This window comes from Rhinatrema bivittatum, unplaced genomic scaffold (genome assembly GCF_901001135.1).
Source record: "Rhinatrema bivittatum unplaced genomic scaffold, aRhiBiv1.1, whole genome shotgun sequence".
Taxonomy (NCBI): Eukaryota; Metazoa; Chordata; class Amphibia; order Gymnophiona; family Rhinatrematidae; genus Rhinatrema; species Rhinatrema bivittatum.
In genome coordinates, this window is record NW_021820697.1 from 241,072 (window position 1) to 255,726 (window position 14,655).

At 46.4% G+C, this 14,655-nt stretch overlaps 1 protein-coding gene across 1 annotated transcript in view; it reads right to left on the reverse strand.

The window, feature by feature from the left end:
• Nucleotides 1-14,655, reverse strand: part of LOC115081962 — a 188,179-nt gene that overhangs the window by 128,510 nt on the left and 45,014 nt on the right. The window contains exons 3-4 of the mRNA XM_029586202.1: nucleotides 11,959-12,103; nucleotides 1,693-1,899 (exon numbers count right to left, since the gene is read on the reverse strand). Coding sequence (XP_029442062.1) covers nucleotides 1,693-1,899; nucleotides 11,959-12,103 — 352 coding nt within the window. The remainder of the gene's footprint in view (nucleotides 1-1,692; nucleotides 1,900-11,958; nucleotides 12,104-14,655) is intronic.

Below are 14,655 nucleotides of genomic sequence, written 5' to 3' on the forward strand. Positions count from 1 at the left end.
CTAAAATCATGATTAAGTATATGTTATCATTTTTAAACTCATTCATCATGATTTTGCTGCTAGGTAAGCTCCATATTGAAAACTTATAGGTCTTTATGCACGCTGAGATTGAAAGGAAAAGGTTTATTTGAGATGCCATCATTTAAACTTGCTCATTTGAATACTATTTGAGGGAGAAAGTTTTCAGCAGCTGCTCCTATCTTCTGGAACTCTCTGCCCTCCAACATTTGGACTTTGACTTAAGAGAAATCTTTCAAGGAGAAATTAAAAACTCAAAGTAGGGAAGCTTTGCAATCCCAAGTAGTAGCTATGCTATCTGATCAAGGACTATTGAGGCTATTTTCTTTTCTCTTTGTCTTGATATTGTCAGTTTGGTGATATCTTTGTCTGTGATGACTGTTATGAGTGTTTTTGTGTTATCCGCCTTGAAACTTGGTAATGTTTAAATTTTAATAGCTTAAACTAAACTTATTCTAAATCACTAACTGACTTTATTTTGAAAACTCTCCTCCTAAGGGGGTTATGAATATATCAAGAAAAGTGACTGGGATGGGAATCAAACTAGTGACCAGTTGCCCAAGAATTAATCTCTCACCTTTTCAGATCAAGTAAGTGACCTTAGCAAACTCGCAATTCACACTTGCAATCACATTCTTATCGTAACTATCATTAGCCACCTATCAAACAAGATAAAAAATCCAAAGTCTGCTTTCCTTGAACACACACAATTATAACTCTGGCAAACAAATTTTAATCTTTACTAGTGTCAGATACTACTTTTGGTTTAAACTAACAAATGTCTTGCTTTTGCAACAAAGCTTACGTAAGCAATACATTATGGGCCGGATTTTAAAAGGGTTACGCGCATAAGGTACGCGCCTAACCCTTTTAAAACCCCCCCTGCGCCGCCGAGCCTATTTTGCATAGGCTCGACGGCACGTGCAAGCCCCGGGACGCGCGTAAGTCACAGGGCTTCACTAGGGGGCGTGTCGGGGGCGTGTCGGGGGGGCGGTGCGATGATGGGGCGTGTCGGGTGGGCGGTGCGATGATGGGGCGTTCCCGGGGGCGTGTCGGGGCGTGGTGCTGGCCCGGGGGCGTTCCCGGGGGCGTGTCGGGTGGGCGGTGCGATGATGGGGCGTGTCGGGTGGGCGGTGCGATGATGGGGCATTCCCGGGGGCGTGTCGGGGCGTGGTGCTGGCCCGGGGGTGTTCCGGGGGCGCGGCTGAGGCCTCCGGAACAGCCCCTGGGTTGGGAGATGGCGCACCAGCAGCCCGCTGGCGCATGCGAGTTACGCTTGCCGGAGGCAGGCGTAACTTTTAGAATAAAGGTGGGGGGGGGAGGTTAGATAGGGCCGGGGGGGTGGATTATGTAGGGGAAGGGAGGGGAAGGTGCGGGTGGGTGGAAGGAAAGTTCCCTCCGAGGCCGCTCCGATTTCAGAGAGGCCTTGGAGGGAACGGGCAGCGCGCACAGACTCCGGATTTTATAAGATATGCGTGGCTATGCGCGTATCTTATAAAATCCAGCGTAATTTTGTTCGCGCGCGCGCTGTTTCTTAAAATGTACCCCAGCGTATTTATCCTGGCAGACAATAAAAGACAAAGGACCGAAACAAACAAGATTTCTTAACTTACAAACAAAAGGGTTGATCTTCCTTGTTTGGGACACAGAGAGAGTGAAAAAATGGCAGCATACCAAACCCAATCAGGCCCAGAGTCTCCCCTCGAATGCGAGCCGCTCCTGAAGCCACTTCACGGATCTGCTCTACATTCTGTATGCAGTTGCCTTCCCGTAGTGCCTGGTATAGCCATGTATTACGTCTGTAAAGGTTGAGGATATGGCAAATGGTGGAGTCTGCAGTCTCTTCCACAGCAGCGGAGGGAATGTTACACACAGCAATGCCTGCAGAACAAGGAGCACAAAATACCCAGGCATTAGCAGCTCCCCCAACCCAGAGACCAAGTCCAAGATCTTTGCCAGATATAATCCCTAGCCTCAGGACAACACCCTAACCGCGTGCCGTTAACAAGATACAAGGAGAGTATTTTGCAAAGGCATTTCCATGGGTAAAACAGTGCTTTATTCATGTATATGACTTGTTATTAAATTGCCTGCCTGATAAGTAATGCATATATGTCCTATATGCTTGCAAGTTTACCAGAACTGAGCAGAGGCAATCTCAGGGTGTGGAGCTGGGGATAGATTTGGACTGAATTGCATTCTTTTGGATTTTTAACATATGTGCATAAATTGCCTTGAAAACTTTTGTGTACAACTGAGCACATTTAATTGTGTGGAGACAGTCGTGGTGGATGAATATTCAAAGCAAACATATATATGAAAATTTGTAATTCATGTACATATTTGCAGATTTATGTGGGATGCTATAAAATTACCCCATAAGGCAGGTGTAAAAATACATGCATACATTGAAAAACACGTATGTGTCTTTTATAATAGGTACTTGCTTAACCGTTGCCCCTGCTCGTGAACTCCCCTACATCTCCCCTTTCTTTACATGTGTAAATATGCATTAGAAAGTAAAAATACATGCATATTTTGGATTTTTATAAAATATAGACTACATGAGTAGACGTTTCTGAAGCATGTGTATGCTAATTTTGACACACAGACAGGTGAATGTTCAAAGGAGGTGCACATACATGTAACATACTATAGTATCAATTTTAAAAAGTCATTTATCCGCATAAACTGCTCTTATGTGTGTAAAACCTATAGACAATTCAATAGCATATATTCTAGCAATTTTTTAAAGCCCACTTATACCGGTAAAGTGCATTTCCACTTGCAAAATCTATTTTTAAGCTTTTGAAAATCAAGCCCGTAATGTTTTGAAAATTCATTTTTAACAATATTACTCATTGGACTGCAGGAAAAGTGGAAGGGGAAGAAAATAGAAAGAAAATACCTAACTAAAGGAAAAATAAAGATATAGCATATACCCAAGCCACATATATATATATATATACAATCAGCAACTAACCCATCCTTTCCACCTGGAACAGTGCAAGTAGATTTCTTTCCATCCCAAAAACTTTTCAATTGCTCTGGTTAAAAACATGTAATCTACATTCTCATACTTAGCCAAACATTTGCACGGATATCGAAGGAAAAAACTGGCATTGATAGCTTGACTATTCTGCCAAAGAGCAAGAAAAAGTATCGAGTAATCCTAGAAAAGTCCAGAAAAATCCAGACTTTCTATCCCAGAAATGGCTCTTTAACTTTGCAAAAAATACAAATGCAATATTATGTGCAGATCTTGCTAAAAAAACGAAGGATACCAGTAACATACTCTATGAGAAATATCCTGTATATATATGTCTCCAATATATCAGTAAAATTAGCAGTCTCAGGTGACACAGGAGAGATAGACAAAGCAGGATACGTTTACACAGAAATGGATAGAGCCTTTGAAAAATATTTTTTCAATAATCTCTAGGACAAAGCAAATGAGAACAAGCAAAACTTAAAAATCTCAAACCTAGAAAATGATTTTCTCACTATTCCATCTTTCTATGCAGCAAAAGATTGTCTTTAATTAGTGCTATATTAACCTCTTTCAAGCTAGTATCATCCTTAAAGACCACATCGCATTGAAATTTAGTCTATATTGTAGAGATGTGAATCGGAACCAGAATCGGTTCGGATTCCGGTTCCGATTCACATGTGGTTTTTTTTTCATTGGGCCCAATCGCGGTTTTGTTTATCGGCTGCGCCCGAGCTGATAAACAAAAAACCCACCCGACCCTTTAAAACTAATACCTTAGCTTCCCCCACCCTCCCGACCCCCCCCAAAAATCTTTTTACAGGTACCTGGTGGTCCAGTGGGGGTCCCTGGAGTGATCTCCCGCTCCTGGGCAGTCGGCTGCCACTAATCAAAATGGCGCCGATGGCCCTTTGCCCTTACCATGTGACAGAGTATCTGTGCCATTGGCCGGACCCTGTCACATGGTAGGAGCACTAGATGGCCGGCGCCATCTTGTGCTCCTACCATGTGACAGGGGCTGACCAATGGCACCGGTAGCCCCTGTGACATAGTAAGGGCAAAGGTTATCAGCGCCATTTTGATTACTGGCCGCCGATGGCCCGAGTGCAGGAGATCGCTCCCGGACCCCCGCTGGACCACCAGGGGCTTTTGGCAAGTCTTGGGGGACCCTCCTGACCCCCACAAGACTTGCCAAAAGTCCAGTGGGGGTCCAGGAGCGACCTCCTGCACTCGGACCGTCGGCTGCCAGTATTCAAAATGGCACTGATAACCTTTGCCCTTACTATGTCACAGGGGCTACCGGTGCCATTGGTCAGCCCCTGTCACATGGTAGGAGCACAAGATGGCGCCAGCCATTTTTAAAGATGGCGCCGGCCATCCAGTGCTCCCTCCATGTGACAGGGGCCGGCCAATGGCACGGATACCCTGTCTCATGATAAGAGCAAAGGCCATCGGCGCCATTTTTATTAGTGGCAGCCTATGGCCTGAGAACGGGAGATCGCTCCCGGGACCCCCATTGGACCACCAGGTACCTGTAAAAAAAATTTTGGGGGGGGGGGGTTGGGAGGGTGGGGGAAGCTAAGGGATTAGTTTTAAAGGGTCGGGGTGGGTTTTTTGTTTATCGGCTCGGGCGCAGCCGATAAACAAAACTGCGATCGGGCCGGACGAAAAAAAAAAAAACACGATATGAATCAGAACCAGAATCCGAACTGATTCCGGTTCCGAGTCACATCTCAAAACAGGAGTAATATGATCTCTGATTTTCGTGCCGGTGAGAACTTGAGTGGCAGTGTTCTGTACCAATTGAAATGGACATAAAGCAGAATCTGGTAAACCTAGGTATAAGGCATTGTAATAGTCAAGACCAATAAGGATCAAGGCCTGTAAGACGAGGTGAAAGTCATTGGGGAATAACAGTGGTTTTAAACGTTTTAGTAGGTGAAGTTTATAAAAGGAGTTTTTTACAACAGATGTTAATGGCTCTCCGGCATCCTCAGCCCGATTTAATAGGAATGGTATTCCCAGATGATCTCACAGGGGAACAGGAGCAGCAGCACAGGAGTGGAAGCTCAGGCTGAGAATGACAGTGCAGCATCCAGTGCCAGGGAAGACCTGCAATGGTATGGGTCCAGGTAGCACAAATGGTAACTGGCAGTCAGGCAGCAGATATTAATGGCTCTCTGGTATCCACAACATGGGATGGTGGATGGGGATCATGGGGCACCATCCCCATGGGATGGGGGATGGTGCCCCAAGATGACCTCACCAGGGGGGAGGGGTGGGGGGCCAGCAGCACAGAAGTGGAAGCTCAGGCTGAGCTGGCAGAGTGGCATCCAGAGTCAGGGAAGACCTGTCATGGTATGCGTCCAACGGCACACAGTCCAGGTAGCAATGCTGAAAACAGGCAGGCAGGCAGCAGATGTTAATGGCTCTCTGGTGTCCATGACATGTTTTAATAGGACCAATTGCCCCAGATGACCTCACAGGGGGGGGGCAGGACTAGCAGCACAGGAGCAGAAGCTCAGGCTGAGAATGGAAGAGTGGTGTCTAGAGCCAGGTAAGACCTGCAATGGTATGGGTCCAGGTAGCAGAGGTGGTAACAAGGAGGCAGGCAGCAGATCATCCAGATGATCTTCTAGGCCCTCAGGAGGAGGTATGACTCTGGTTTTGGCTACATTATGAAGCATGTAGCAGATTACAAAGATCTCACAGATCTTAGTGAGGTTGTAGAGAAGGGAACCCCCATAATTGTCCAGGCAGCAGAAACATGTTTTCAGTAAGCCAAAGGTTTTCTCAATGGGTCCTGTTATAGTGAACTGCAGCAGTCTATGATTGGCTAGTGGGATCATGAGCAGGTTTTGAGTGGATATCCTCTATCACCTGTAGGGGAGAACACACAGAAGAGAAAAGTTAGATAATCCTTAGTGGTGGACAAGGTTGGAGCAGTTCACCTGTGACAATACTGCTCTCTACCTACATAAGACGGAGATAAAAGAAGGGATTAGTTGTGTGGTGGTAGTGATAAGTGCATTCCTACCTAGAAACTAGTTCCCAGTGATGTGCTCTTCCTGGAAGCAGCCACAAATTCCTGAATGCAAGAGAATGTAGAAATGGTGACTGGAAACCTGGCCATGACGTCCATGATGATCCCCTTGGAATCACAGACCACCTGCATATTGAGGGTGTGGAAGTCCTTGCAGTTGCGATAGGTGTCCTCATCATCCCCTGGTGACCTCATAAGAATATGAGTGCAATCGATAGTCCCCAAGACAGAAGGGAAGCATGCAATGTTGTAGCAATATGTCATTATTTGTTATTGCTGTTGCGTCCGGTCTTCGATGGCTTCGCCCCGTTTGCCTCAACTTATACATGGCTCTTCCCGCTCACCTGGGCAAGATGGCTACCACCGCGTCTACAAGCCGACCTCTCTGGCGTCCCTGGAATGGCTATGATGCAGCCTCCCGCCACTGCTCCTCCCAGGTACCTACTAGGGTGCGCGAGCGCACGCAACCCACGTCTTTGTACCACCCTTGGTGCAAACCTCGAGGACGTTCCCTCATGCTGATGTCGCGCCATCCGAGTATATTACCTTCACTAATTTGCTAGCTCCCCAGTTAGCAAGGACTCAAATCCGTTCCTGTTTATGCTACTCTGCCGCATCCGTGCTGCCGCAGGAAGCTCTCTCTCTGCCCTTCGGGGTAACTGCTAACCTGGGTACCCACACCTCGGGGGCCCTCTGCTTTATTTCAGGTGCCTTACAGGGAACAAGTACTCACTCCTCGAGTGCCTGTTCTTCTTGCCTCGGTGCCTGTACCTTCTACAACATATCTAGTGGAATCGCCTATCAACAGCAAACACCTAGGGGCAGATTTTCAAAAGGTTATGCGTGTAAGATACGCGCGTAACCCCCGAAAAGCTGCCCCTTCCACCCCCTGCGTGTGCTGAGCCTATCTTGCATAGGCTTGGCGGCACGCACAAGCCCCGGGACACGCGTACGTCCCGGGGGGCGTGTCGGGGGCGTGTTGCGGCCGGCGCATCATTGGGGGGCATTCAGGGGTGGGGCCACGGGCGTGGTTCCGGCCCAGGGGCATTCCGGGGGCATGGCCGCGGCCTCCGGAACAGCCCCTGGACCGGAACATGGTGCGCCGGCAGCTGGCCAGCACTTTCTGAGCGGCCTCGGAGGGAACGGAGGATGGCTGCGCAGGCTGCCGATTTTGTGCAGCCTTGCGTGCTCCTCCCCGTGAACGTGGTCACCTCTACAAACTCCAGGTCCTCAGAAAACTGAAACCATTACTTCACCTAAATGACTTCCATACAGTCCTGCAAGCCACGAAACTCTCCAAAATCGACTACTGTAACTCTCTCCTCTTAGGCCTTCCCGCTTCCTACATCAAACCCTTACAAATCCTCCAAAATGCTGCAGCCAGATTACTAACCAACACACGAAATACAGACCACATCACCCCCATACTCAAGGAGCTACACTGGCTCCCCATCCCTGCCCGCATCCTATATAAGAGCCTCTCTATTATTCACAAAACTCTACACAACAGTAACCTGGAATGGCTCGATAATGCCATCCGTCTATACTCCCCAAAGTGACCCACCAGAGCAGCATACAAAGGCACCCTCCACATCCCACCACACAACTCACATTGCCTTCAATCTACTAAAGAACGCGCCTTCTCCATAGCTGGTCCCATCCAATGGAGCTCCATGCCGCCAGACCTTCGTCTTGAAACATCCACCCAAAAATTCAAGAAAAAGCTAAAAACCTGGCTGTTCAAGCAAGCGTTCCCTGAATAATATCCCTGCCCCCCACCTCCCCTCCGCACCTCACCCCCAGAATCCCCCCTCCCTTTCCCACCCACCCTGTTCCCCCTGCTCATCTCCCACCCCTGGCATACCTCTCATGTAAATAATAAGTGCAACGTACAGTCCTAAAACCATCTATATGTAAATAATTTTACACATTGTATATAATAATGTATCTATTCTTAACCAATTAATCGCTGTTGTCAATGTTTGACTGATCTATATAATTATCATAATCTCTGCTCTCTCCCTCCCCTGTTACCTGCCCTTCGTTCAATGTAATTTCTCTCTTGTTAATGAGTTAATTATAAACCGATATGATGTCCCAAATGAATACCGGTATATAAAAAAAGGTTAAATAAATAAACATGCTCGTGGCAGCGGGCGCATGTTATAGAATCGGGAGTAGATTTGTTCGTGCCAGGTTGCGCGAACAAATCTACTCCCGTGCACACCTTTTAAAATCTACCCCCTAGTGAGTATGCTAATTCTCAGTCTCTCTCATCCACAGTATCTCCTCGCTGGGAGATCTGCTGCGGAACCTCCTGATGACATCTAGGAGAGAAGGGCTCCCTCTGCCGAGGTCCCTGAGACTGCCTCACTACTGCCACCTCTGGTGGTTCTCTTCAAGCTGTTTAATAAAAGAACTCTTGTGTTTGTGTAGTACGAGTCTAGACCAGTGCTGTGGTCACCTTCACAGCACCCAAGGATCCACCCAAACACACATAACCACAACAATTGCTATCTGATCCAAGGCAAAGATATATAGTGGTATGTTTTCCTGAGAAATGGTGCCAGGAACTGCTTGATACATATGGAGGTTACAGATTGGCTGATTCCAGTAGCCAAAAATGCCAGGGCATTAGTGACCTTGAAATGTACTGGCACGACATGGTCTCTTCATGTGGAAAGTTGCAGGTCCCATTCTAACTGCTGGCATAGGTATAGTATGGTTTCCTTGTTGAATCTGAACCTGCACATGACTTGCTCCTCTGATAGATCTCTAGTCCTGTGTACTCTCTGTACGGAATACCTCCTCCTTCTTCTCTGTTCTCTCTCCCTCTTCAACCATTGTGCGATGAGTATACATAAGCCCATTAGAGTCATTTTGAAAATGGATTCTCCACCACTGACTCCCATGCCCCAGTAAGGCCCAGTCTGTCCCAGTTTCTTAATTTTTGATTAGAAAAATCACAATCTTGTAGACTCCATTCATCTAATGGTGCCTTGCGCTCCACTACCAGATGTGTAGTCTCCACTCACATAAGATACGTTCCCACTGCGGATCACTTTTAAATGATATTGCACCATAAGCTTGAAGCTTTTTTAATGGTCCTGAGTCCAAATGAGTGTCTAAGCCCCTGAGGCAGCCGTTTTAAGAGCGGTGAAACTCGGCCTGAGTCAGGCAGTTATTTTAAAATCGTCTTCACCACAATAAAGATTTGAAAAAGACTTTGGCATCTCTCTCTTTTGTTTGCCTAATGGCTTTTTTAGATCGCCTACCTTCTTGTTTCTTGGGTCCATAGCCTGGGTGGGGCCTGGGCCTGGAATTTAACTTGAAATTAGTGCATAAATATTTACACACACAGGTGCGCACCAGGGACCCCTGCCACTTAACTTTACTTCTGCTATGGATGTTGTTTAAGTTTAAAAATAAAGGTAAATAGATAGATCAATGGGTTTTTAAGGGTCGGGGATAAAAGAGGAGAAGGAAGACTAACAAACTAGCGAGCCGATTCAGTAAAGTCCGCGGGAGAGCTTCCCGGCACGCGCACAGACCACTCGCCTGTGCGCACGATTCAGTATTTAAATGAGGTCCGGCGGTAGAAACGGGCAAAAGGAGACGCTAGGGACACTAGCGCTTCCCTAGCGCCTCCTTTTGGCCCGGAGCGGCGACTGTCAGCGGGTTTGACAGCTGACGCTCAATTTTGCCGGCGTCGGTTCTCAAGCCCGCTGACAGCCACGGGCTCGGAAACTGGATGCCGGCAAAATTGAGCGTCCGGTTTTCGACCCGACAGTCGCCGGCTGACTTCAAATTTTTTATTTCTTTTTCTTTTTACTTTTTTTACTCTTCGGGACCTCCGACTTAATATCGCCATGATATTAAGTCGGAGGGTGCACAGTTTTTACTGCTTTTCTGTGCCCTTTCCCGGTGCCCAAAGAAATTTCTTAAAGTAAAATGTGCGGCTTGGCTGCACATTTTACTTATTGAATCGTGCGGGAATACCTAATAGTGCCCTCAACATGCATTTGCATGTTGAGGGCACTATTAGGTTCGACGGGTTGGATGCACGTTTTCCGCCCCTTACTGAATAAGGGGTAAGGGAAAATGCGTAGGAGGGAAAACGGCCCGTAGGAGAGTTTGGAAATCCTTTTCCTTACGTGGGTGAATTGGGAATAAACCGGGAAAACTGGTAATGGTATCAGCATGCTCCATCTTAACCAATAGAAGCAGCATTTACGCACATCAGTGTGCGTCCACTTAAAATTGCACATACATGGCCAGGCTATTCTATAGCATGCACACATATATGCATGTATGTTATAAAATGGCCACATCCCTGGGTGCGGGCTGATGAATGCATGCACATGTGTGCTCATGCGCTGGTTTAAAAGTTACCATCCCTGTTTGTTATGTTTGTACATCGCTTTGAGTGGCTGATAAAAGTGAGTAATAAATGTAATAAATACATAAGTGCTTGTAAATTTATTTATGTATTTATTAGTGGGATTTATCACCTGCCCTATTGAATAAGAAATTCATCCAAGACCGGTACAGCAGTGTGATGGCTACATATAATCCAGTTTATATTAGGGATGTGAATCGTGTCCTCGATCGTCTTAACGATCGATTTCGGATGGGAGGGGGAGGGAATCGTATTGTTGCCGTTTGGGGGGGTAAAATATCGTGAAAAATCGTGAAAAATCGTGAAAAATCGAAAAAACGTAAAATCGCAAACCGGCACATTAAAACCCACCCCCGACCCTTTAAATTAAATCCCCCACCCTCCCGAACCCCCCCCAAATGACTTAAATGACCTGCGGGTCCAGCGGCGGTCCGGAACGGGCTCCTGCTACTGAATCTTGTTGTCTTCAGCCGGCGCCATTTTCCAAAATGGCGCCGAAAAATGGCAGCGGCCATAGACGAACACGATTGGACGGCAGGAGGTCCTTCCGGACCCCCGCTGGACTTTTGGCAAGTCTTGTGGGGGTCAGGAGGCCCCCCAAGCTGGCCAAAAGTTCCTGGAGGTCCAGCGGGGGTCAGGGAGCGATTTCCCGCCGCAAATCGTTTTCATACGGAAAATGGTGCCGGCCATACGCGTATGGCCGGCGCCATTTTCCATACGGAAAATGGCGCCGGCAGGAGATCGACTGCGGGAGGTCGTTCAGCGAGGCGCCGGAACCCTCGCTGAACGACCTCCTGCAGTCGATCTCCTGCCGGTGCCATTTTCCGTACGAAAACGATTCGCGGCGGGAAATCGCTCCCTGACCCCCGCTGGACCTCCAGGAACTTTTGGCCAGCTTGGGGGGGCCTCCTGACCCCACAAGACTTGCCAAAAGTCCAGCGGGGGTCCGGAAGGACCTCCTGCCGTCCAATCGTGTTCGTCTATGGCCGCCGCCATTTTTCGGCGCCATTTTGGAAAATGGCGCCGGCTGAAGACAACAAGATTCAGTAGCAGGAGCCCGTTCCGGACCGCTGCCGTTCCGGACCGCCGCTGGACCCGCAGGTTATTTAAGTCATTGGGGGGGGGGGGTTCGGGAGGGTGGGGGATTTAATTTAAAGGGTCGGGGGGGGGTTTTAGGGGGTTTTAGTGTGCCGGCTCACGATTCTAACGATTTATAACGATAAATCGTTAGAATCTCTATTGTATTGTGTTCCATAACGGTTTAAGACGATATTAAAATTATCGGACGATAATTTTAATCGTCCTAAAACGATTCACATCCCTAGTTTATATGCCCTCTGCTTGTAGGTTGATCTCTTGATTATAGATAATAGGGGAAGGTGCCTTTCTGCATACATTTGAATTCAGTTTTGTTCTGATCTTATCCATTTTTTAATTTAATTCTCTGAGAGAGGTAGCTATCAGCAAATATATTATTTTAACGGAAATTTTATGAACATTTGGACTTACCCATATCTGCTGCAGCTTTAATGTCAATGTTATCGTAGCCACTGCCTATTCTAACAATGACCCGCAGGGCTTTAAACTTCTCTAAATCTCCTCGAGTCAGAGTGATTGTATGGTACATCATGGCTCCAACAGCTTCATTTAAAACCTGAAATGCAAAACATACTAGGGTAGATATTCAAAGTTGGCTGTGTAAGTAACTTAGGCCTGGTTTATCAAAATGCACTAAATACCGCATGAGATAGAAAAAGGGGTGTGTTTTATAGTAATAGGCAGTGAGATAGAAAAAGGGGTGTGTTTTATGGTAATAGGCAGTTTATCGCAATTTGTGCTAATACCTATGCAAAAAGCTAAGTAACCACAAATTGCAGTAACTTTTTTGCACTTTGAGATAAATGTATTTCCTACATACAACCACTGGGGGGGTGCAGCATGTTTACTGTGAGTGAGAGAGAGAGAGAGAGAGAGAGAGAGAGAGAGAGCTGAGCCACAAAGCCATAATACCACAACACTAGATAGGTATTTATAGCTCTATGGGAGGCCCACCTAGTAACTCGAGGTGAGGTTTAGGCATTAGTGTAGGGGTTAGGGACCACTTGGACATTCAAAGTGAGATGTACAAACAGAACAGTGCTCTCTTGTGAAGATTTGATGACGTTCGGAGAGAGGAAACTCAGCCAAAGATGAGATTTGTGCAAGGTTCTCTCAACCTAGCTTGATGTTACCCAGGTAGAGAGTTCATCAAGCTAGGTTAAGAGAACATTGCATTATGGCTAGGCTCTCTCTCTCTCTCTCTCCTCCCCCCCCCCAAAAGGTGTAAAGCCGTGCAATAGGGCTTCACAAAACGGTAAACCCCTAACTCCTCCTCTTTTTCGGATTTGCATCGCACCATACGTTATGGTGCTTTTCGCATGCGATAAGCCCTTAACGCATGCGAAAACTCCTTATAGTATTTTGATAAATGACCTTATTAGGGGGTTATTTTCTAAACCCTTATCGCGTGCATTAGAGCCCTAACGCACACGATAAGGCCATGTCGCATGCAAAAAGGGCCTTTTTGCATGCGATAAGATGCAAATTAGGGGGAGGGGAGGAGTGGAGTCGGCGGTGTTTTTCTGCCGGCGGTAATGTTACTAACATTATTGTCGGCAGTAGCGCGCCGAATAACTACATCATTTATGGTATCTGCGAAAGAATGGTGAATCCAGGCCTTAGCTGGTTAGAACTTATCCGGTTAAGTCAAGATGTACAGTGTATTCAGTGGCATGGCAAAGCTGCTGAATATATGCATTGCGTATATATATATGCACTTAGCTGTATAAGTCTACCCAGCTAAGTTTAGACCTGTTCTATGCTTCTTCTAAACTTACACATATGCTTATGCGGCTAACTCTGAATATTGGCAGTTAACCATATAAGTTATATGGCTAACTCACCTGCCCCTGGTACATACCTACTTTTTGTGCACATAGGTGCATATTCAGTGGTCACTACTTAGCCACATAAGTCTTGAACATGCTTTGAATATCGGGCCCACTGTTAGAACTTCCACATCCTGCATAAGGTCACCCTTGGGACCATCGTGCCAACACATCCTGCATAAGATAACTGTTAGGACTAGAACACCAGCATATCCCATATTAGGTCATTGTTGGAAATGCAACACATCCTGAGTAAGATCATTTTTGGGACTGCCACACCAACCAGTGCTGCAAGTAAGCTAGTATGGCCAGGTACACTGTACCTGAAAGGCTTTAATTTGATTGTATGCTCTACTGGAAAGACACAAAACCAGGCTGAAATTGGGTAAAGCCCTAATTAAATTAGCCAGTTCCAGAATCTTGGGGGGCAGAAAACATCTGTTCTTGCTTTAGCCTCTCCCTTTCAGGCACAGGAGAGGAAGAGCTGGGGAAGGAGCAGAGCAATTGTTTTCTTCTTTGCTCTGTTCTCTCCAGCCACATCCCTCCCATTCTGTCCCCACAGATCCTATGTCAACACAAAGCAAGTTTTGTGAATCTGAATCTAATGTGGGGAGGAGCTAGAAAAGGCAGTGTGAGAAAGAGAGACATGAGTAAATATAGCCTGCAGCTCTCTGGGATCCCAGGATTTGGAACTCAACTGAGTGCCCAATGAAGGTCAGGAGTAGCAATCAACCAAGCTCTGACCTTAATTCCATCCGCAGCTCTGCCCCCAGCTCCCACCGCCAGTTTCTGACTTATTTTTACAGTTAATGTCATTCTTTCTTGCATACATTCTTTGTGTAAATCATCATTCCCAGCCCAACAAACAAAATGTTTGATGCTAGAAAACCAGATATAGTGGTAAAAGAGAAAACGACCATAACGGCATTACTAATAGAAGTATCAGTACTAAGCAACTCATTTGTAGGCATGTGCAGCAGGAAAAAAATTTGTTTTGTGGGGACCCTAATTCATTTCTTTAGATTCAAAGCAAACAAAAAATAATTAGTTTTTTTAGTTTGATTCATTTTTGTTTGCCATTAAAATCAATAGGGGAAGCATTACAGGTAATTTCCAGCCTATATTGGGCTGAAGAATAGGGATTTTCTAATCTTGTGGGGAGAAATCAGCAGACGGGGAGAAGAATTCAAAGGTACCTAGAAAGATTAAAGGGACTTGATAGTGGCACCAAAATTGGCATGAATACTGAATAGCCTACGACTCTGTAAAGGGTCAAAGG